This window comes from Artibeus jamaicensis, unplaced genomic scaffold, assembly GCF_021234435.1.
Source record: "Artibeus jamaicensis isolate MK-2021 breed Jamaican fruit bat unplaced genomic scaffold, CSHL_Jam_final contig_354, whole genome shotgun sequence".
Classification (NCBI taxonomy): Eukaryota; Metazoa; Chordata; class Mammalia; order Chiroptera; family Phyllostomidae; genus Artibeus; species Artibeus jamaicensis.
The window spans coordinates 4,655,466-4,680,070 of record NW_026521803.1 but is presented as its reverse complement, the minus strand read 5'-3'; the positions used below and the strand labels follow the sequence as shown (position 1 = coordinate 4,680,070).

The 24,605-nt window shown below is 38.0% G+C and overlaps 1 protein-coding gene across 6 annotated transcripts in view; it reads right to left on the bottom strand.

Annotated features, from left to right (window-relative positions):
* The window catches only part of METTL4 (methyltransferase 4, N6-adenosine), a 255,099-nt gene that overhangs the window by 200,072 nt on the left and 30,422 nt on the right, over positions 1-24,605 (bottom strand). For 5 of the 6 annotated variants that reach the window (XM_053664377.1, XM_053664379.1, XM_053664381.1 and 2 more), the window contains exons 5-9: positions 24,416-24,485; positions 20,891-21,001; positions 14,002-14,176; positions 11,242-11,348; positions 9,416-9,495 (exon numbers count right to left, since the gene is read on the bottom strand). In XM_053664377.1, the coding sequence (XP_053520352.1) occupies positions 9,416-9,495; positions 11,242-11,348; positions 14,002-14,176; positions 20,891-21,001; positions 24,416-24,485 (543 nt within the window). The remainder of the gene's footprint in view (positions 1-9,415; positions 9,496-11,241; positions 11,349-14,001; positions 14,177-20,890; positions 21,002-24,415; positions 24,486-24,605) is intronic. The other variant, XM_053664380.1, reaches the window with a different exon arrangement.

Here is a 24,605-nt window from a genome sequence, read left to right as displayed (position 1 = left end):
CCATCCTCAATTTACTTTTAATGTTGGTTAAGGTTATAATGAACCAAAGTTCTCTGTGTTTGCTTATTTGTTCAATTTTTCAGTACAAAGATGTTAGCAACTCAATTTTGGTACTTTATACCAGAGTCTAAACTACTGGAGTTTAAACTACATTTTTGACAGGAGTCAGCCTGTCAAAAATGTTTATCATTCCAAGCATCCACTATAATCAGTGCTATGGGATTTGACAAGAAAAACAGACATCCATGTTTTCTCAGAGTTCACAATCTAATAGAAAAAATGACCAGATACCATATAACCTAAACCCACTTTTCATCTCCTACTTTCTCAATGTAACACATTCCCATATGATTTTTCCCCTTCTAGTTGATAAAAACAGAAAATCAAGAAATAATGTCTTATATAATGTTATGTTAAATGTTTATTTAATGTCAAAACAGAGCAAAATAAAGGCAAATTAATAAAAAAGTTTTATTCATAATAATTTTTTTAATTTGTTAAATATATTTTATTAATTATGCCATTACAGTTGTTCTACTTCCCCCCTTCATTCCCCTCCACCCTGCGCACCTCCTCCCCCACCACTCCCCCCTTTAGTTTAAGACCACGTGCCTCAAGTTCTTTAGATTCTATATTTCCCATACTATTCTTGCCCTCCCCCCTATCTATTTTCTATCTACTGTCTATGCTACTTATTTTCTGTACCTTCTCCTCCCTTCTCCTCCTCACACCCCCCTATTGCTAACCCTCCATGTGATCTTCATTTCTATGGTTCACTCCTGATCTAGCTGTCCTCTTAGTTTGCTTTTGTTTTAGGTGTGGTTCTTAATAACTGTGAGTTTGCTGTCCTTTCACTGTTCATATTTTTGATCTTCTTTTTCTTAGGTAAGTCCCTTTAACATTTCATATCATAAGAGCTTGGTGATGATGAACTCCTTGAATTTGATCTTATCTGAGAAGCACTTTATCTGCCCTTCCATTCTAAATGAAAGCTTTGCTGGATAGATCAGTCTTGGATGTAGGTCTTTGGATTTCATGACTTGGAATACTTCTTTCCAGCCCCTTCTTGCCTGTAAGATGTCTTTTGAGATATCAGCTGACAGTCTGATGGGAACTCCTTTATAGGTGACCGTCCCCTTCTCTCTTGTTGCTTCTAGAATTCTCTCCTTCATTTTAATCTTGGCTGATGTAATGATGATGTGCCTTGGTGTGTTCCTTCTTGGGTCCAACTTCTTTGGGACTCTCTGAGCTTCCTGGATTTCCTGGAAGTCTATTCCCTTTGCCAGATTGGGGAAGTTCTCCTTTATTATTTGTTCAAATAAGGTTTCCACTCGTGGCTGTTCCTCTTCCCCTTCTGGTACCCCTATAATTCGGATTTTGGAATGTTTAAAGATGTCCTGAAGGTTCCTAAGCCTCTCCTCATTTTTTTGAATTCTTGTTTCTTCATCCTTTTCTGTTTGGTCATTTTTTTTCCTCCTTCTGGTCCACTCCTTTGATTTGAGTCCCAGTTTCCTTTCCATCACTATTGGTTTCCTGTGTATTTCCCTTCATTTCAATTAGTTTAGCTTACATATGTTCCTCTAATTTGTGACTGTAATCAACCAGTTGTGTGAGCATCCTGATCACCAGTGTTTTGAACTGTGCATCTGAAAGTTTGGCTGTTTCTTCATTGCTTAGATTTATTGGATCTGGGGCTCTGAGTTGCTCTTGAGCCATGTTTTTGTTTGTGCCTGTTACGTATGAGGAGCAGAGCCTTAGTTGTTCACCAGGGTGGGGCCACCCAGGTCGCTGTTTTGTGACGCTATATGTGGGAGTGGGGTCAGAGAGGGACAATGGTGGTTCTCTCTGCCGCTTTGCGCCACTGGGGCCTGCATGGTCCATCTCACCACCACTAGCTCCTTCACCGGTTTATCTGTGCGCGAATGTGTGATCATGGTCCACCCTCAGTGGGTCCAATGCCTTGTGCCCTCAGTGGGTCTGCCCTCTTCTCCACACCTGGGATCTACCCATGGCTGCTGACGCACCTGGATCACGGGCCTGGGTCGGTCTGGTGGATCTTTCCTGCCCGACCCTGTTCTGCTGCTGGCTCTGCCCCTCCTACCAGTTTGGCTGAAGGGTTTGTTGTTGTCAGACTTCCATGTGGTTCAATTTTCTATGGTTTGGCTGCGTTTTTGTTGCTAAAACTTTGTTGTTTTTAAACTTGGTTGTGTGAGAAAGCGCAGTGCTTCCACCTACGCCTCCATCTTGGCGGAAGTCTCTATTCATAGTAATTTTAAATATCAATTTTAAAGTAAATGCAAGATCTTAAAAGTTTCATCATAAGAAAATAGTTTGTAACTCTGTGTGGTGATGGATATTCACTAGGCTTACTGTTAGTGATCATTTTGCAACAGATGCTCAACTTACAATGGTTATGTCTGATAACCCATCACAAATTGAAAATATCAAAAATACATTTAATAAACCTAACTAGTGAATATTACAGTTGAGCCTAGCCTACCTTAAACACGTTCAAATACTCACATTAGCCTACAGTTGGGTAAAATTATCTAATACAATACATGCATAGTAGGTTTACACTGACTGTTTACCTGGTGATTGGGTGGCTGAGTGGGAGTGGTGGTTTACTACTGCAGCCCAGCATTATGAGAGTATGGTGCTGCATATCATTAGCCCACGAAAAGATCAAAATTTGAAATTCAAATTATGGTTTCTACTGAATGTGTATATCTTTGGCACCATTGTAAAGTAAAAAAAGTAGAACTGTTATAAGTTGGGGACCATCTGTATATACACATATTGAATTATTACGCCGTACAGCTAAAACTAATATATCGATTCTATTTTAATTTTTTAAAATACAAAAATATAAATTTAAATGTGTATAACATGTACAATTCATACTTAGATAATTAGGCAACATCTGGCACTAGTAAATATACTTCTAACCAACAGAGGAAATAATCCATGCATAGCCAATTGTTCCCCTCTTGCTCTGGGTACAAGGAGCAGAGCTGGGAAGGAAGTTGCTCAAACAGTATAGAATCTCAGCAAAGTATGTTCCAGTCCTCAAAGGAAAACTGTTACTGAGTAAAGTAGTAAAAGAGGAGTGGAAATTCCTCAAAGGAAATATAAAAAATAAAGTTTGATTCAAATACTTTGATTTCATAATTTTTCTATTAAATATTTAAATAAGCATATACATTTATAATGTTAGGTTGTAAGCCATCGCTATTGATAACTTATCTTTCAAGCTAAGAAGGAAACTTCAAAACTTAAAAATAGAGTAGATGTATTATTTGAAATGAGATATCTTTTTTTAGATTTTGCAGCAGAAATAACAAGCTATAAGTTTTTTAAAAACTCTGGTGTTTCCAGAAGCAAAAGAGAATATTTTGTTTTCTGAATTTGCAGTTTAAGAACATTTACATGTAAAAGTTCTAAGCACTGTATACAGAACACATATCATCCCAATTCCTAGAGTTATGCACTCAGAGTAAAATACATGGCAGAAATTTGAAAGTTGTTTTCTGGTAGCTTTAATTTGTACGACTCTATACCTAAAATACATGCACTTACAATTTAATAACATGGCCTCAAAAATAAATGATTATAAATATTTCTTGTTTACCATTACTTACCTAAAGCATAAGGATTCCATACATGGAGTAAGGTGATTTTTTTTCCAAAAGAGTCTAACTTTTGTTTTTAAATGGTTCTAAGTCTTAAAAATGTGATTGTGGTGCTATCTACTGGGAATGTGGTAGAACTGCATTTCACAGTATAAGCCATAATACTAATTTTATTAGTACTAATAAAAGACTGTTTCCAATAGTTTAAAACTCTAACTCTTAAAACTAATCTCTAAACATAATTTTATTTTTTGGAAGTAATTTATAAATAATTTAATTATCATTTAAAAATAAAAGGTTATGGGTCTTGGCTTTTGGATTTTTGAAATTTACTTCAAAAAAAAAAAGCCCTAAGGCAAACACTAAATTAAGCTTTGGTACTCACTGACTGATAAAGAAAATTTAAATGAGAAGAATCCAATGTAGATTTCCTCCATCAATCATAATTCGTGTCAAATAATTTTTTCTCAAAGAACAATACAATCTCACTTTTCATTTAAGTTACATATTTAATGCATTAAAGAATCAATGGCAGTACAAAGTTTAAAGGTGATTATTCACTGGGAATCCTTGTAAAAATTAATCATCCAGTAGACATCCGAATATTTCTCAAATGAAGTAACACTATAATGTTCCTTCTCTATAACCAATGTAAGATAAATGAATGCTTCAGTGCTATCAATAAAAATTCTTTAGAGAATTTTATTCACTTTCTCAATATTGTAGGTTATAAACTATACCATTTTATGCAAAATAGCATGATAGGATGGCAGCCTGTAGTTTTCCTGAGTGACAGCTTGAAAAGTTTGAGGTTTTTTAAAGCAGGGATTACCAAATTAATGAAATATATATTACTGGAGAAATTATTTGAATAGTAAACTTTGCATATCAAATTCAGTACCTCTCAAGGACTTAGATTCTATTTTTTAACTCTCACTCAAAATTTAGTATTCATGAGCTTCTACTATCTGCTACAGAGTTTTAAATATAACCAATCCTCACAAATCTGAAAGATTAGATATCATTATCCCTATTTAAATGAGGGCTTTCAGGTGGAAAAAGATGACAGCATCTCAAGGAACAGAGCCAGGATTCAAACTCATGCCATTCAATCTCCAAAGCTAAAACTTTCCACTATTCCTTGCTACTTAGTTTCATTGAATAATGAACATTATACTAACAAGCGAGCAAAACAGAACCAGAGACATGGAAATAAAGAACAAATTGCCAGTGACCAGAAGGGAGGGGGAGGGGATAATGAGGGAAAGAAGGGGAATGGTCAAGTCGAGGAATTTGTATAAAGGGCCCGTGGACAAAGACACCGAAGGGGTAGGAGGGGCAGGGACGAAGGATGGAATGTGGAAGATGGAGGGTCGGTAGGGCAGGGGAGAGTAATGGAAGAAAAATGGGGACAACTGTAATTGAACAACGATTTTTTAAAAGACTTTAAAAAATAAATATATAAATATTCAGAAACTTTTTTTTAAAAAAAGACTAGTAAGAATTGCAAGCTGCAACAATTACATTTCCAATGGTTCAGAAAAGCAACACCATCTCAACGTAAAATCCCTAGAGCCTCTAGCAAATAATGAAGGAATTCTAACCTTATCTCCAAGTGTTCTGAGCTTCTGGTTTTAGAACAAGCAAAGGACAGAGCCCTAGTAGTAAAACAAAGCTCCTAGTTGAACTACATTCCTCAGAGGCCCCATCAGTATTTATTCTGTCCAGGCCAGGGATGGAGTAGCAACCAATAGCACAGAGAACCTAAAAAAATGGTTTAAGAGGAAAGGCTGAGGTAATATAAAACTAATCTGTCTCTTGCCTTAATAGCATTTAGATGGAACAGACCAGAGGACTCCCCTTCTTCTAGTCCCATGACCACCTTCCAACCTCCTTTCCAGTCTCAGCCTCCAGGACCAGCAAATATCATTTTTCATGGTTAGCTCCTACGGCCCACCAAGCACGAGCGCTCAGATTCATCAGAATTACTGCACCCAGGTATAGGCCTCCATCAGCTGCCTGGTCAACCTGCATCTGTCAGTCTCCTACACCTGCCTCTCTTGCTTCCATTCCCACCACAATATGGCTCTGGAGGATGTGAGGCCACTTATTCCACAAGTTGGCTATGTATCTCTTAAAGATGCAAAACCAGTAGTCTGGCAGAGCCCTATTCCAGGACATGCAGAAGCTGTCCCCAAAAAAGTGCATACCATGGAAGGCGCCATGGCCCTTGAGAAGAACCCGAACCAGCCCCTTTTTAGATCTGCATGCCCTGGGTTCTGCTGGCAAAGACCCCCTTCTCTGTGCCATCTTGGAGAGCTACTTTCTAGATGAGGAAGTAAAACTCATCAAGAAGATAGGAACGGACGCCTCTACAGGCTGGCTAGCACCCAGGCTGGGCTGAGCAAGTATCTTTTTTTTAGTTTAAGACTTTATTTATTTATTTTCAGAGAGAGGGGAAGATAGGGAGAGAGGAAGACAGAAACATCTATGTGTGAAAGAAACATTGATTGGTTGCCTCTTGTATGCCCCCAACTGGGTACCTGGACCACAACCCAAGCATGTGCATTGACTGGAATTGTACTGAAGCAGGAGACAGCATAGGAAGAACTCTGAGACTGCAATACTATTACTGGCCAGCATTTATCACTCTGGTTGCCAGGAAACGCCTTTTACCAATTAGGTAGAATAAACAGTAAACCAGTAAACCGAGGCAGGGAGGAAGAAGGAGACAAGTCACACATGCTAACTCAGCAGTCCTGAGCTTGATCCAATAATATTGCCAGGTGTTCTAACATCACAAGAAACACTATGTTAGCAAGAAAGAAGAGAAGTCCTTGAAATTCTATGTAACATTTCCACTATCTGGGAAAGAAAGCCTTGAAACTGTGCTTTCATCCCGAGGCCTGAATGTGGGAGAGAGTCCCCAGTGCCCCAAAGAGCCAGCCCATAAAACAACTTTAGTTAATTGTCTACCTCTGGTCATTATCTGTTTTACGAGGGAGTCCCTGATGTTTACAGAAAGAGCCCATAAATAACTTTGGAAAGTACCCCAATTTTAATTAACTGCCTCCTGTCACGTATTGTTTTACAACAAGATGAACAAATGGGGTATAGAGCAAGATAAGGATTCCGGCTAACAGGCCCCCACACATACCTAAGTTTGGGTAGTCACATTCCCCCGGGAAAGCTGGCACTGCATTTACCCGTTAATCAATATGTAACTTTTTCCCTTCTATCCCACCAACTATGTAAGTCCTAAGAACAAAGGACTTGCTCTCTCTCGCTCAGGGGCTCAGGGTTTCTCTTAGCTCTCGGGCCACAGGGCGTCTGGCCACACAACCTCAGGCTGCCCAGGGGCTTGCCACCCTGGTCTTCAGCTGCTCTTGCTTTTGTCTCCCTGCTTTGCCCTGAAACTTTGCCTTTCACCCCCTACTCCACCCAGTCCTATTCTCTTCCATGAGAACGAGCCACTAATAAACTGATTACATACCACTAGATTTGCTGATACGTAATTCTTTACATGCGTCAGCAAGAAGAACCAAGTCTCTCGTGTTCAACAGAACCAGTGATGTTTTGGTTTACAGCCCCACGTTCAATCCACTGAGCCACTGGGTCAGGGCATGAACATCTCTTCAAAAGGCTTACCCTGGACTTCCGCCAAGATGGAGGCATAGGTGGAAGCACTGCGCCTTCTCACTCAACCAAGTTTAAAAACAACAAAGTTTTAGCAACAAAACGCAGCCAAACCACAGAAAATTGAACTACGTGGTAGTCTGACAACTTAACACTTCAGCCAAACCAGTAAGAGGGGCAGAGCCAGCAGCAGAGCGAGGTCGGGCAGGAAAGACTGACCAGACTGACCCAGGACCGCGACCCAGGTGCGCCAGCAGCTGTGGGCGGATCCCAGGTGTGGAGCACTGAGGGCTGATCGTGATCACACATTCGTGCACAGATAAACCGGTGAAGGAGAGATCAGTGAGATGAACCACAGGCCCCAGCGGCAGGAAGAGGCACAGGGGACCACCATTGTCCCTCTCTGACCCCGCCCCCACATACAGAGTCACAAACCAGCAACCTGGGTGGCACCACCCTGGTGAACACCTAAGGCTCTGCTCCATATGTAACAGGCACAAACAGATAAAAACATGGCTCAAGAGCAACTCAGAGCCCCAGAGCCAATAAATCTAAGCAATGAAGAAATAGCCAAACTTTCAGATGCACAGTTCAAAACACTGGTGATCAGGATGCTCACACAACTGATTGATTACAGTCACAAATTAGAGGAACATATGAAGGCTAAACTAATTGAAATGAAGGGAAATACACAGGAAACCAATAGTGATGGAAAGGAAACTGGGACTCAAATCAAAGGAGTGGACCAGAAGGAGGAAAAAAATGACCAAACAGAAAAGGATGAAGAAACAAGAATTCAAAAAAATGAGGAGAGGCTTAGGAACCTTCAGGACATCTTTAAACATTCCAAAATCCAAATTATAGGGGTACCAGAAGGGGAAGAGGAACAGCCACGAGTGGAAACCTTATTTGAACAAATAATAAAGGAGAACTTCCCCAATCTGGCAAAGGGAATAGACTTCCAGGAAATCCAGGAAGCTCAGAGAGTCCCAAAGAAGTTGGACCCAAGAAGGAACACACCAAGGCACATCATCATTACATCAGCCAAGATTAAAATGAAGGAGAGAATCCTAGAAGCAGCAAGAGCTAAGGGGACGGTCACCTACAAAGGAGTTCCCATCAGACTGTCAGCTGATTTCTCAAAAGAGACCTTACAGGCAAGAAGGGGCTGGAAAGAAGTATTCCAAGTCATGAAATCCAAAGACCTACATCCAAGACTGATCTATCCAGCAAAGCTTTCATTTAGAATGGAAGGGCAGATAAAGTGCTTCTCAGATAAGATCAAATTCAAGGAGTTCATCATCACCAAGCTCTTATGATATGAAATGTTAAAGGGACTTACCTAAGGAAAAGAAGATCAAAAAGATGAACAGTGAAAGGACAGCAAACTCACAGTTATTAAGAACCACACCTAAAACAAAAGCAAACTAAGAGGACAGCTAGATCAGGAGTGAACCATAGAAATGAAGATCACATGGAGGGTTAGCAATAGGGGAGTGTGAGGAGGAGAAGGGGGAACAAGGTACAGAAAAAAAGTAGCATAGACGGTAGGTGGAAAATAGATAGGGGGGAGGGCAAGAATAGTATGGGAAATATAGAATCTAAAGAACTTGAGACACATGGTCATAAACTAAAGGGGGGAATGGTGGGGAAGGGGGTGTGCAGGGTGGAGGGGAATGAAGGGGGGAATTGAACTGTAATGGCATAATTAATAAAATAAATTTAAAAATAAATAAATATGTGTCTAACCAAAATTTTTTAAAAAAGGCTCACCCTGGAGCACAAGGAGCCTTCTGAGCCTGGTAACGTTTAAGGGCCCATGTGCAACACCCCGGTGTCAGGGCTTCTGTCTGAGCCTCTTCCTGCAGCCACTAGGCAGCTTTTTAACCACCATGATAGAACCCTCTCCCAAGCCATGGACCAAATGACAATGATAAATCTTTTTGCAGAAAAACACACACATACACATACACAAAAACAAACAAAAAAGAAACCCTAACCTATTCATAAATTGTTATAAAATTTTAGAATATTAATTAAAATAACATATCTGATTTAATTCCCAAATCTCAAGACTATTCAAATACTAAATTCAATCCTTTCTTCAATTTGACGGAGTTATAACAATTCTATTTATAAAAACATACCAGCAAGAGGTGGCTTATGTGAATGAAGAGTACAGGGCACACTGACAATTAACTTGTGATCTGGAATGGGAAGCACATTCCTAATTGAAACAGAACAACAAAGTAAATTATATTTTAAAGAACATTTTTATATATAAGCTATAGTTTCCTTAACTTTTTTCACTTTTCAAATAGTATCTGAATTTAAAATAATTTAATAAAATAATGGATATCAACAATTTAAGTATGGAGACATTTCCAAAAATTTCCTTTTCAATAATAATGACAATTACACACTAGATAAAACAAAAAATATTATAAAATCTCATGTGCCATATTGTAAGAGGGTGCAGCCAGGGGGTCCCCAAAAGAGGGATTTATAATGGGGTCCAGAACTCAGGGTGTCCAGGAAATACTAAAAATATGGGATGTCCTCCCCCCAAGTATGAGCTAGGGGATGGGATACATGGAGCAGGGTCACTGAGTTGTTTTGCATAGCAAGTGTTGCAAATAACCTCTAGAATGGTCATTTAACATACCTATAACTGTAAACTGGTTTCATGGACATGTTAAATAGCTGTGGCCAGGTTTTGAGCCAGGAACTCGGGAGTAACTTCCACCCAAGATGTAACTGGAGGCAACTCCCCCCTAGTTACAGAGCCTGTGTGAGAGCTTGGAGATGACTGGCTCCACGTCATGGGGCCACAGCTGCCCAGACTCACTATGGCAGTCCAGAAAAGCTGGAAAATACAGGTGTGCTGGCAAGTGTAGCTGACTGTGGGAAGAGTCAGAAATGGGGCTGCAGAGGAAGACTAGCGCTGGGATTTACACCCAGGTGCGGCAGCCTTGACAAGAACCGCCACGTGGCTTTAGCTGAGAACTGCCACACAGCTTTGGCAAAGAATCACCACTCAGCTTTAGGAGAGGATCACCACTCAGCTTTGGCAGAGGACAATCATGCAGCTTTCGGTCTCCCTTTGCCACACAGCTTAGGAAGCTGGAAAGCAAGCTGTAGCAGCGGTGCAGAGCTCTCTCTCCCTTAGCAGTCGGAAGAATGCAGGAGAGACGCTGCAGGAAGGAAAGGGGTGAAAGAACTCTTGCTGGTGGGCCATGAGAAGGTGCCATGTGGTTTTGGAATAAGAACTGGAGGTCCTGACAACACTGCTGATGGTACCAGGACCCGAAGGAGGCCTGCCAGCTAAGCACGATTACTGGGAAGAACCAGGGGCTGCCTGAGCCATGAACTTCTATTTCTTTTCCTGAGATACAGTACCCCAGACCTGGCAAAGGGGAGAAGGAAGGACTGTGTTTGTGGGTGTTTTAAGGGACTTTGGGATTTTGATGAAGACATTAAGTCATTACTCTTCAGTCTGTATAATGAACCTAGTATAAAGGAACCCCAGGAGAAGGGGGGGTCCATTCAGTGACATTGTGGGGCCCCCTTCCCTGGCAGCCAATCAGGAAAACTCATGGGAGACCACATTGTACACGACCTTTAAAGTCATACGACTACTTGTACAGGTGCAGTAAAAGCCCGCCAAAACTAGCTAGGAAGGATCCGCCCTGTAAGAACAGAGTCCCTCCAGCCCAGGATGTCAGTCTCCGCTTGGAGGTGGCCTGCTCCCAATGTTCTCTGCTATAAACTCTGGGTGTTCGGGTCAATCCTTTGTCCCAGTCACCAAGAACCTGGTTACCTGTGACAATACCACTCATACTTTTCTGGTGTGGGTCACTTTTAGATTTTCAAAAATGTAAAATTAAGGAAAATCAATGATCATTTTGTTAATAATTTTGGAAACCCTAAAAATTAATACATTTATATCATTTTAAAAAATCACCTTTCCTACCTTAATGGTAAAGCAGTTTTTTCTTGAAATCTCCCCAGTATAAGACATTCATAAGGTTTTTTGTGTGGAGAATCTAATGGGAATACAAACTCTCCTGAATTGGTTATCTGATAAGAAGGAATAAAAAAAAATCTGTAAATATCCCAGAAAGGGTTTTTTCCCCCTATATTTTCCCCAAAGAAAAATAAATTATTAAATCTCCAGGTTACTGCTGTCCAATAAAAATATAATGTGAGCCACAAATTCAAGCCACATATGTAATTTAAATTTTCTAGTAGCAACATTTTAAAAAGTAAAAATTGCAGTGAAATTGATTTTAATTATATCTTTAATTTAACATATCTGAAGTATTACCATTCAAAAAGTTATTGAGATGTTATATTCTTTCATAATAAACCTTTGAAATCTAATATTTTACACTTAATACCTCATCTCAGTTTGGAGCCACACAGTAACTACCATATTGGACAGAGCTACTGTAAGGAACTAAATATATTTCAAATATCACTTTGTCATTTTGCACAGAAAAATCTCTATTTTTCATTAACATTTATTCCTGGAAATACCATCATTAACTCATTTATTCATTCATTCTAATAATATTTAATGATTACTGGCAATGTGACTAAGTAGATTGTAATATTTTCCTTTATAGGAAAGAGAGTCATTAAATACAGTCAGAACTAAAATTAATAATGAGAGAAACTCAGGGATTGATGAGATAGATAATAGTCCAATCCTTTGGCGTTATAAATTCAGATATCAATTTTATCATTTCACCCTGGAGTGATCAGACTCTCAAAGACTCAAGCTAATCAAATTCAAAACATGGTTTATACTAAGACTATGAATTCATTAATTAACTATGAAGATATATATATTTTTGTCATCAGAATACCCATATAGGGGGGAAACAGAATTATCTTCTGGAGGGTGGGCCCATTGTAGTACAAAGTGAACGTTTTTTTTTTAGGAACCCATCTGTGTCAGTGTGCCAGCTGGTATTATTGCAAGAGGCCACATTCAGATGCAGTGAATTTTTTTGAAGACTTTCGACACATTTGCCTATTTCATGATGGGCAATTTACAAGCACACCTGCCCACACCACACTGAGTGTTCAGCAGTTTTTGACCAAAAATGGCATGACTCCCATGCCCCACCCTCCCTAGTCACCTGATCTCACCCCAAGAGACTTTTTTGTTTCCCCATATAAAAAAGCCTTCAAAAGGAAACATTTTTCCAATGTGGAAAATGTAAAACAAAAAACAGCAGAAGCACTAAAAGTCTTCAAAATTGACAAGTTCAAAAACTATTTTGAGTAGTGGAGGGAAAAGTCTTGATAGGTGTGTTGTATCAGATGGAGAGTACTTTGAAGGTGACTGAGATTTAAACATGTAAGATAAATATACAACTTTTTATAAATAAATTCCATATTTTTGGGGTCCCCCCTCACATCTTTTATCTACGCAGCCTTTAACCCCATATGTAAAAGCACTGGACATTCTCAGTCTTTGGATTTTTTTTAATACTCAATGCAAATTACTTATTCTGTTTTACTATATGTATAATTAATAGTGTTTCATATAATATATTGTATTTTTGCTTTTAACTCTGGTGTCACCAAACCATCTCTCACAACTGTTTCTTACCACAACTGAATAGTATTCGTTTTTACGTATTAACATTTTACTGGTTTTAATTTTAGAAGGTTAACTTTTCCTGGCTTTGGCTCTGACTATTTAAAGAACTGTCATAATGGACAGGGTGGAATGGGGTTTTATTTTCTTGTTAAGGTCCTCTTACCCAATCTACCAAAGCTAAACCCAAATATGTCATGACAGTAAAGATGTAACTATAAATTACAACTGTTTGTTTTCCAAGTCCCATTTAATAGGTGCAAAAAATAATGTACACAGCTTTTATAAGACATTCTAGTAGATCACAAAGTAAAAACAAAGCACATAAAAACAGAACTCTCCTATATCTAAAATGATACACCAACTATATAAATATTAAATTTCCAATTAATAATAATTGGCTTATCTTTTTAAAATTTGGAGCGCTTTTGTGGAATTCTTAGATCTAAGTAAAAAATGTATCTTTAAAAGGATGTCCAATGAACTCTGAACTGATAACAAGTTTTCTTAATTTTTTTGGTATGCTTATAGCAAGCACAGATAGAAGACCATTCAACCAATTTGAGAGTTGCAAACATTTTTTTCAAAAACAAGCAGGTCATAAGGCCGTTAAAGGACCTAAGTTAAGATTTAAAGGGTGAAAAGTTCTTGGTTCTAGCAGTATCCTTCCCACCTCTTCCACACTGGTTTACTTTGCTATTCTCCCTCCAATCTCCAGCTGAAGAGTATTAGGGAAAAAAGTCAAAAAGGGTGACTAAAATTGTGGATGTATAAAGAGGAACAAGATGAAGGGTAAGGTTACCTCTGTGTTTCGAGATGGTCAGATTCCATGAAGTTGTTTTTTGTTTTTTTAAGTACAGACATCAGAGCTTTTTAAAATGTCATCCTGATGTCTTTCTTGAGTGATTTACTAGGGCTAGCGGATTGGGACTCTGTTCCAAAAAATACAGAGAACAATCAAAGCCTTATGAATAAAAAAATTAAAGTATTTAGCAGCAAAGTAAAAGTATTCCATGTTGAAGGAGTAGAGCAGTGACATGTTAAGAGTTGAATATTAATGCTACCTTAATGTGACTTAATAAGTCACACTATATCAACAACAAAGTTAATTTCTGAACTTACTTTTAACCAGTGCCATTCAGCAACTGTCTCCACTGACCAGGAAGGATAAAGTTCTTCCTTTACAAAACGTAGGTGTGTCTGTCTGTTAGTCACCCAAGTAATAACAAGACAGTTTGGAGCAGCCAGTTTAGGGATAGGTATCTGCTTTATTTGCAGTGGTGATAAATAACTATACCTAAAAATAAACACAAAAAATATTAGCAAAATTTGCTGCAAAAAAGAAAAATAAGCAGGAAGATGATCTGTATAATACTGACTCCACAAACACAAAGCCCACGTAGGTATTTATTTGTATTACTAAATATGAGGTCACAGTGACATCCAGTGGACAAATTAGTCCATGCAGGTCAGAAATAACTTCATTTGTTGTTTTTATTGTTTAAAACTGTCAGGCTATTATTTCTTTATCATTCCTAAGTACATTACATTTCAGTAATTTTACTAATATTTACAATATGCTTTTTACCATTACTGTTTGGTTTTCATAATCTATACATTACACAGGGACCCCAGCACAGTGAGTCCTGACACTACTGTCTCAATAGTCTACCATATTTTCAACCCTCAGTCTATCAATCTGCTTCTTTCTTTCTTCGTAGTCAATTACACTGTGCTCTCTGAAACCCTCATGCTTTCATTACCATAAACAATAAGATAAAAATAATTTAAAATTACAGTCTTGCACCTCCTACACATTAATAGTATGAAGTCGAATTTCTATCACTAGAATACTACTTGCTCTACAATATTCAATCACCCTTTGGGCCATACTCAATGGCCCTTTCACCAACACTCAATATACACAACAGGGAGAAGAGAGGTCAGCATTCTCCTAGCTCCCCTACTGCTGCTTCCAGGATATAACTCATACACCTTTGCATAAAATCCCCTTCAATTTGAGAGGTATGCTATCCAGCTTTGCCAGACTCTAATGTTTCTTTTTTTTAAAAGATTTTATTTATTTATTTCTAGAGAGAGGAAAAGAGAGGGACAGAAACATCAAAGTACAAGAGATACATCAACTTGTTGCCCCTAGCAAACCCTTAACCGGGGACCTGGCCTGCAACCCAGGCATATGCCCTGACTGGGAATAGAACCAGTGACCTTTTGGCTTGCAGGCCAGCACTCAGTCCACTGAGCCACACCAGCCAGGGCTCCAGTGTTTCTTACAGAACCAATTTCATCTTCCCTCTCCATATGTAATGACTTAAGCACTGAGACTCTCTATCTCACCAATATAAATCTTGCCATTATCCCAGGCAATTTCAAAGCAAAAATCTGTATAGTGTACAGACTTCAACTATTCTTCCCTTAAATAAATACAACTGCATTCACCCCACTTCATAAATCCATTCCGATCGCCATAACCTAGACCTTGCCATCACTCATACTTGTTCCATCTCTGAAACCACAAACACGGATCTCTAGCCATAACGCCCTATCCTTCCCCTATTCCTTGACCTTATCAAACCGTCTAGTCAATGTGCCATTCCTCCACTCTACTGAGTCTATCAGTTTCTTCCTTCCCCACAGACTGTCACTTAATTTCCTTGTCACTAGCACCTACTCCCATCCCACCCCACATCTCCTGCAAAACTCCAAACTTAAATTCAATTAAACTTCAACACAATTCAAATTCTTTATATGGAGGAGACCAGGCTGAGAAAAATAGAGAACTAAAGAATTTACTAATTTAAATCCATTCGCAGGCTCTCAAAACTACTTAATTCTTTTACTTATTCTTGGTAAATTACTACAAATTTTCATTTCTTTCCAAGTCCCTTGCCCAAATTCACTCTTGACAGAAAGGCCACCAGACTCCTCCAACTACATAACCTTCTCCCTGGCTCTACTCCTTCACTTACCTATTTCTACACATCTCCTCTGAAGAGAAATGGCATGGCTTCGCCTATTTAAAGCTTCTATCTCCAGGTGTGTTCTCCTAGTCCCATCTTATAGTATCTTGTAATACTAATTACTCCTTCATTCTGTTCTTCGACCTCTCTAGTTCCTTGCCATAAGCCTATAAAGATGTTTAAACTTTTCAATTGTAAAAAAAGAAAGAGGCGAGAAGGAAGAGAAGAGAAAAAAGAAGAGAATTTCCCTCAACTTGGGCTCCTTCTGTCTTTAGCTAAAGTAAGGATTGGTATGCATTTAGTCTTTCTGCTGTCTCTCCTTTATTGCTCAGTTGGCTACAATGAGGCTTCTACTATTATAGCTGCTCTGAAAAAAGTAAGTAACATCCAAATGGCCAAATGCAATAAACATTGGGATCCAGTTCTAACACATGGCAACTGTAGGATGTCGGGAAGTGATCAATGAATATTTCAAGTACCCAAGATTCCTGCTATCCAGATCAGTGGTCTTCCACTAGATTAGCACTTTTTTATAATCAAAATGATTATTTTAAAAGATAAGTTTGCCACAGTATGAAGAACGCAGGTCAAAAACTTGAACTTTGATGATCCCCATAACTGCAGATTTTTTAATTGCCTTAATTTTATTTAATTAGGTTGATTATTGAAGGAAAAGGAGGAAATAGTCATTCTTCATTTTCTAGCTGTAATCTCCTGGAAATCACTGAGCAAATTCCATCTTTGTGTTGCAATACAAAGTATGGAGACTTCTGGTGAAGATGGAGGCATAACACAGCTCACCTCCTTGCACAACCACATCAAAATTACAACTAAAATAGAGAACCATCACTCAGAACCATCAGAAATCTAGTAGAATGTAAGTTTGACAACTACAGAATTAAAGAACCACAGCCAACCTAGTAGGAGAGGTGGAAATACAGAACAGGCTGGTCCCACGATGACGTGTGGTGGATAAAAAAATCTAAAGGGATATCTTGGGAGTGAGGAATAACAGCCCGAAGCCAGGCCACCCAGCCAGGGTTCCAGTGCTAGGAAGGTAAGTCCCCTTTACTTCTGGTTGCAAAAACCAGCAGGGATTGAGTTGAAGAAAGAAACTTCTGGAGTTCCAAGCAATTCCTCTTAAAGACCCCACACATGGACTTATTCAGACTCACTCCACTGAGCTCTAGCACTGGGGTAGCAGCCTAAAAAGCACCAGGGGCATACAGGGAGAAACTGAAGTGTCTGGCATCAAGGCAAGAGCTGGCTGACAGCTTTCTCCCAGAGAGAAAGGAAGGCAGAGGCCACTGTCCCTTTTCTGAACCCTCCCCAAACACAGTCACAGAGCCAGCTGGTTGGTACTATACCTGAGACCCCATCAACACAGCTAACATTCTTTGCCCTGCCCTGGAGATCCCTAGAGACTCACTTTCATGCAACTTACAGGCCCACCCAAGCTTCTTTTCAATATGAACAAGTGGTCTTGGCTCATGCTTCACAACTTCCTAAATCCTAAATCAAACAAGCAACAGCCAGCCTCTGTGAGTCCCCAGCCTCCACACCTCCTGCTAAAGAGCCCCAGGCCCATTACTAGCAGCAGTCAGCCTAGTTTCACAGCTTGGCTTCACTTGGGAATCTCCAAGCCCAGCACAAATATCAGTCATCTCAAACTGCTTTATAATTCAGGCAGAGTGGCCCTGGGCAAAACACAGTTGGGGGCTGACCTTGGCCCATACCACCCAGGAAACCCCTAAGCCAATGTACCCAGTGGACAGCTACAGACCACAGTGGAGTACCACCACCCTGCCGCTGCACAGCTTATCCTCCACAGAAGGAGGGTAGTGGTCAGTGGTTACAACCAATCCTTGCAGCTGACTGGCCTGGGTAAATCCTTCCCATTGATCTGCCAACAGCAATTAAGGCTCAACTATAACAGGAGGGTGTCTCAGCCCACACAAAAGGCACAGTCCAAGTACCCAGCTTGGGTGACTGGACCCTATAGGACACCCACTATATTAGACCATGCTACCAAGACAGTGAGTCAGTGAAGCTCTACCTAATACATAGAAACAAATACACGGAGACTGCCAAAATGAGGAGACAAAGACACATGGTCCAAATGAAAGAACAGATCAAAACTGTAGAAAAAAGAGCTAAAAGAAATGGAGATAAGCAATCTATCAGATGCAGAGTTTAAAACAATGGTTATAAGGATGCTCAAGGAATTTTGTGAGGACCTCCACAGCATAAAAAAGACCCAATCAGAAACAAAGGATATGCTAATTGAAATAAAGAACAATTCACAGGGAAACAACAGTAGAGCAGATGAACCCAAGAATCAAATCAATAATTTGGAACATAAGGAAGCAAAAACCAACCACATAGAACAAAAAGAAGAAAAAAGAATTTAAAAAATGAAGACAGTATAAACAATCTTTGGGACAACTTTAAGAGGTTTAACATTTGCCTATAGGGTTACCAGAAGGAGAAGAAAATGCAAGCAATTGGAAAACTATTTGAAAAAATAAATAATGAAAGAAAAATTCCCTAAATCAGTGAAGGAAGTAGACATGCAAGTCCAGGAAGCACAGAGAGTCTCAAACAAGATGGATACAAAGAGGTCCACTACAAGACACACCATAATTAAAATGCCAAAGATTAAAGATAAAGAGAGAATCTTAAAAGCAGCAAAAGTAGAGAATTATCTACAAAGTGGTTTCTGTAAGACTGTCAGCTGACTTCTCAAAAGAAACTTTGCAGGCTACAAGGGACTGGCAAGAAATACTCAAAGGCATGAAAAGTAGGTACCTACAGCCAAGATTTCTCTACCCAACAAAGTTATCATTTAGAATCAAAGGGCAGAGAAAGAGCTTCCCAAACAAGAAAAAAATTAAAGGAGTTCATCATCACCAAACCATTATTACATAAAATGTTGAAGGGACTTATTTAAGAAAAAGAAGATCATAACTATAAACAAAACAACAATATGGCAATAAATACTTATCTATTAATAACCGAATCTAAAAAATAAACTAAGCAAACAAGACAGACAGAATCATAGATACAGAAAGCATTTTGATGGCTGACGGATGGGAGGTGGGTTGATGAAATGGGTGAAGAGGTGAGGAATTAAGAAGTACAAACAGGTTGTTACAGAATAGCCATGAGATATAAAGTACAGAATAGTAAATGGAGTAGCCACAGAACCTATAAGCATGAACACTGGTGTGGGGATTACTGGAGGGTGAGGGGGGTGTTTGGTGGAAGGCAGCAAAGGGGGAAAAATTGGGATAACTGTAACAGCATAATCAATAAAATATAATTTAAAAAAAGAAAGTATGCAACATCAACTATGTTATATTCTTCCCAAAAGGTTCAATAGGATTCTAATAACAAAGAAATAATAAAAAATTCCAAATTGTGGGATATCTACAAACAAGGGGCACAGACACTTAAAAAAAAGGTCAGTGTATCAATCTTACAATTTGTGACAGCATGAATGGACCCAGATAAAAGGTACTATGCTCAGTGAAACAAGTCAGTCAAAGAAAGACAATTACTTTATGATTTCACTTATATGTGGAATCTAAAGAACAATATAAATGAACAAACAAACAGAAAAAGACTCATAGATACAGAGAACAGACTAATGGTTGCCAGAGTGGAGGGAGTTTGGGGGACTGGATGAAAAAGGTGAAGGCATTGAGAATTACAGATTGGTGGTTACAAAATAGTTATGGTGATATAAAGCACAGCATTGGGAATATAGTCAATAACACTGTAAAACTATGTACAGTGCCAGGTGCATACTGAAAATATCAGGGGGAACACTTTGTAGGATATGTGATTATCTAGCCACTATGCTATATATGTGAGAATTTATTTCTGTTCTCTATTATATGTCATTGTTCCACCTGTTTATCCTGACATAGGAATGCAATCTTAGTTGTAGCTTTTTTCATTGGTCTTCATATGGGTAGTGTAAGTCTTTCAACTTTGACATATGCCTTCAAAATTTCATTGGCTACAAAAATAAACTCAAACTCAAAATGGGTTAATGACTTAAATGTAAGGCCTGAAATCATGAAAGTCCTAGAGTAAAACATAGAAAGTAAATGATTTGACATCAGTCTAAGTAATATCTTTTTTAATACATCCCCTTGAGCAAGAGAAACAAAAGCAAAAGATAAACAAATGGGACTTTATCAAACTAAAAAGCTTCTGCACAGTGAAAGAAACTTTCAACAAAACAAAAATAAACCTACTGAAAGAGACATTATATTCACAAATGATATATCTGATCTGGGTCAATATCTAAAATGTATAAGAAATTCACGCAATTCAACAATAAAAAATAAACGATCTGATAGAAAAATGGGTAAAGGGCATGAAAAAACATTTCTCCAAAGAAGACATACAGATTACCAACAGACATATGAAAAGATGTTCAACATTACTATCAAAGAAATGCAAATCAAAACCACAATGAGATCACACCTCACACCTGTCAGTATGGCTTTCATCAAAAAGTCAACAAATAAATGTTGGTGAGGATGTGGAGAAAAGGGAACCCTTTGGGTGAGACTGTAAACTGGTATAGCTCCTATGGAGAACAGTAAAGAGATTCCCTAAGAAAACTAAAAACAAATATACCATACAACCCAGCAATTCCACTTTGGGATATTTATCCAAAGAAAATGAGAACACTAATTTGAACAGATATATGCACCCCTATGTTCACTGCAGCATTATTTACAGTAGCCAAGACATGGAAGCAACATAGGTGTCCATCGATAGATGAGTGAATAAAGATGTGATACACATACAATGGAATATTACACAGCAATAAAAAAGAATGAAATATTGCCATTTGCAATATGAGTGGATCTAGAGGGTACTTTGCTAAGTGAATTAAGTCAGGCTGAGAAAGACAATACCATATTGTTTCCTTTATATGTAGAATCTAAAAAAAATTAATTAAAAAAAAGACAAAATGAGTCATAGAAACAGAGACCAAAGAAAGAGATGGTTACCTGAAGAGAGGAGATGAGAGGATGAGTGAAAAGGAACAGGGAATACAGTCAATATATTGTGAAAAGTTTGCATGGTGACAGGTGATTATTAGAATTATCAGCGTGACCACACTGTAAGGTAAAAAATGTCAAATCAGGGAGAGGGAAGGGAACTTGAGGGGAAAAAGGGGGAGGGATTTTGAGGAACAAGTATGAAAGACAGATGGGGGGGGGACGGGGGGGGGGGGAGGGAAATGTATTGAAAAGTAACTAAATAAAAAAAAAAAAAAAAAAAAATAAGTCAAATCACTATGCTGTACACCTGAAACTAATATAACCAATATAAGGTTATATATCGAATATACTTAAAGTTTTTTAATTGGCTATTTTTGGCCCTTTGCATTGTTACCATTTAAATTACAGAATCAAGTTAGTCTATTTTCACCAGAAATAAAATCTCTTCTGAGATTATGTTTGAGATTGTACAAAACCTAGACAATTCAGGGAAAGACATTTTTTTAAATATATTCAGTCTTTCAGTTTATATATGTGGCATGTTCTTTTATTAAGATTCTCCTTAAGATTCTTCTATGGAAATATACTCAATAATATTGTAGTAACTCGGTATGATGCAAAATGGTACCAGCCTTATTGGGGTGACCATGACATAAGGTATATCAATGTCTAATCACCATGTTCCACACCTGAAAGTATTATAATATTGTATGGCAAATAAAATTTAAAATAAAATTTTTAAAACTCATTAATTTTTCTCAAAAATATTTTATTTTTAAAAATATTTATTTATTTTTAGAGAGAGAGGAAGGGAAGGAGAAAGAGTGGGAGAGAAACATCAATGTGCGGTTGCCTCTCATGCATCCCCCACTGGGGACCTGGCCCGCAACTCAAGCATGTGCCCTGATTGGGAATCGAACCTGCAACCCTTTGCTTCACAGGCTTGCGCTCAATTCACTGAGCTATACCAGCCAGGGCTCAAAAATATTTTATAATTTTCAGAGTATATATAGGTCACATATTTTTGGTCAGATTCTGTCTTAGTAATACATTTGTCAAAGCTATAATGAACAGATCACAATATTTTTAAAACAAGAGTCAATGTCCTAAAGATAAAAAATGACTGGAAGACTGTTCTACATTAAAAATTTTTTTTAATTAAAAAAAATGTTTTTTAAGGATCAAGTGCAATGAGCATTCCTTGATTAGCTCTTGTACCTAAATAGCAAAAAAATTATATAGCCATAAGGAAAAGTTGGAAAATAACTAGATAAATCTATCTTTATAATAAATATTAACTTTCTTGGGACAATAACAGTATTGAAGTTATGTTGGAGAATGTCCTTGTTTTTCACAAGATGAATGCTAAAAAATTTGTGTTGAAATGATAGTATCTGCAACATCAGATAAAAAAGCAGAAATGTGGACAGAGACATAATACACACAAATGTAGTAAAATATTAATAACTGGTAAATCTAGGGGGGAAGCAATTTGATATTCATGTACTATTCTTTCAACTTTTCTAAAAGTTTGGAATGTTTTTAAATCAAAAGTTAATGGAAAGAAACAATACAGTAAATTGTCACAATAAAGATGTCACAAATATACATCTGCAAGATAAATGGGAAAGAAAACCAAAACTTTCAAAATGTGCTCTGTAAAACTATCATAAAATGCTTTATTTTAAAAAATATTTATCTATCTATCTATCTATCTATTTATTTATTTATTTATTTTAGAGAGACGGGAAGGGAGGGAGAAAGAAAATGAAAGAAATATTGATGTGAGAGAGAAATATCAATCAGTTGCCTCTCACACATCCCCACCCGGGACATACCTGGAACCCACACTTATTATGCCAAGGCCAAGAATAAAATGGTGACCTTTAATTTTACGGGATTACACCCAGACAATTGAGCCACACCAGCTCAGGCAATCATAAAATGTTTTAAATGAAGGAGTCTATTACTCAGAATTATAAAAAATCTGTTCCCCAAAAATGCTTTAACAAGATCAAATATTTGTTCACTTTTTTAAAACTTTACTGAATACCCTGCCCAGGGTGCTGAGTTGGTTGGAGCATCATCCCATACACCAAAATGTTATAAGTTCAATTCCAGGTCAGAGCACATACCTGGGTTAGGGATTCAATCACCAGTCAGGGTGTGTAAGGGAAGCAACCAATCGTTTCTCTCTCACGTTGATGTTTCTCTCTCTCCTTTCCTCTATCTCTAAAATCAATTAACAGGCCCTGGCGGGTTTGGCTCAGTGGATTTAGCATTGTTGGCCTGAAAACCAAAATGTTCCCAGTCAGGACACATTCCTTGTGTTGCAAACCGGGTACGCAGTTGAGGGTGCGCAAGAGACAACTGACTGATGTTTCTCTCCCTCTCTTTCTTACTCCCTTTCCCTCTCCCCAAAAATAAATAAATAAAATCTTTAAAAAGAATAAAATAAATCAACAGCCCTAGCTTGTGTGGCTCAGTTGGAGCATCATCTGGTAAACCAAAAGGTCACAGTTTCATTTCCAGTCAGGGCACATGCCTAGGTTGCATGTTCTGTCTGGTCGGGCAGGGTAGGAGAGGCAACAAGATCAATATTTCTCTTTCACATCGATGTTTCTCCCCCTCCCTTCCCCTCTCTCTAAAAATCAATAAGTATGTCTTTGGGTAAGGATAAAAAACATAAAATAAAATAAGTGAAATAAAATCAATGAACATATCCTCAGGTGAGGATTAAAAAAAAGACAACTTCTATGGAGTATTAAAGAATAAGATCTAAAACAAAAAATCCATTTTCATTAAAATAAAAGAAGCAAAAGTATATAACTTTTTAAAAAGCTATATACTTTTAAAAATAATTCTTGAAGAAAACTGGAACACATTGCCAAAGAATATTACAAAACTAGACTCTCTGATTCTTTTGCATTTAACACAATTGTAATATGAAAAGCAAGGGAGAAAAAAACCACCTATTCAACAAATGATGACCATTCCACCCATCCGTACCCACGCTACACAAGGACAGTCCTAACAGGTATGACACAGATTACCTCCAGCAGTCAGGGCAATGGTCAGACTATTAAGGAAATCTATCAATGTATTTTGGTACAAAGTATTGCTAAACTTTAGAAGGTGAGGTCAACGAAGGCAAAAATGCTGCTCTGTGCTGTTACAGAAATGTCCCTGAACTGGTTCAGTCAGTAACCTCAGTCATTCCTTACACCTGTATACAGGGGTGGGCAAAAGTAGGTTTATAGTTATAATACAAATAAATAACACAATAATTAATAAATAATAATACAAGAATAAACTCTCAACTATACTCACAACTAAAAACCTACTTTTGCCAATCTCTGTATAGCTAATTCAAGAAATTATCTACTTCAGGAAATTAAAATTTTTAAGTGGAAGTGCTTTAGTTTGAGACAAACTCTGTCATAAACTAATGCTTTAGCATATGTAAATAAAATGTACAAAAAACAATAGCTTTTAGAAAACATATCTAATAAAAAACTTGTTCATACCCACCTATTACTTCTTTTAACTGACTTGTTCTGCCACGGTGGATCTATCACAATGGCATCATATGTCTTCCCACCTAAGAACAAAAACACACTCTCAGAAACTACCTTCTGTATGTGATCACTTTAAAAACTAAACATGTTCTTCAAAACTACAGTGCATTCACTACATAAACAAATATAATGCAGTGCAACAA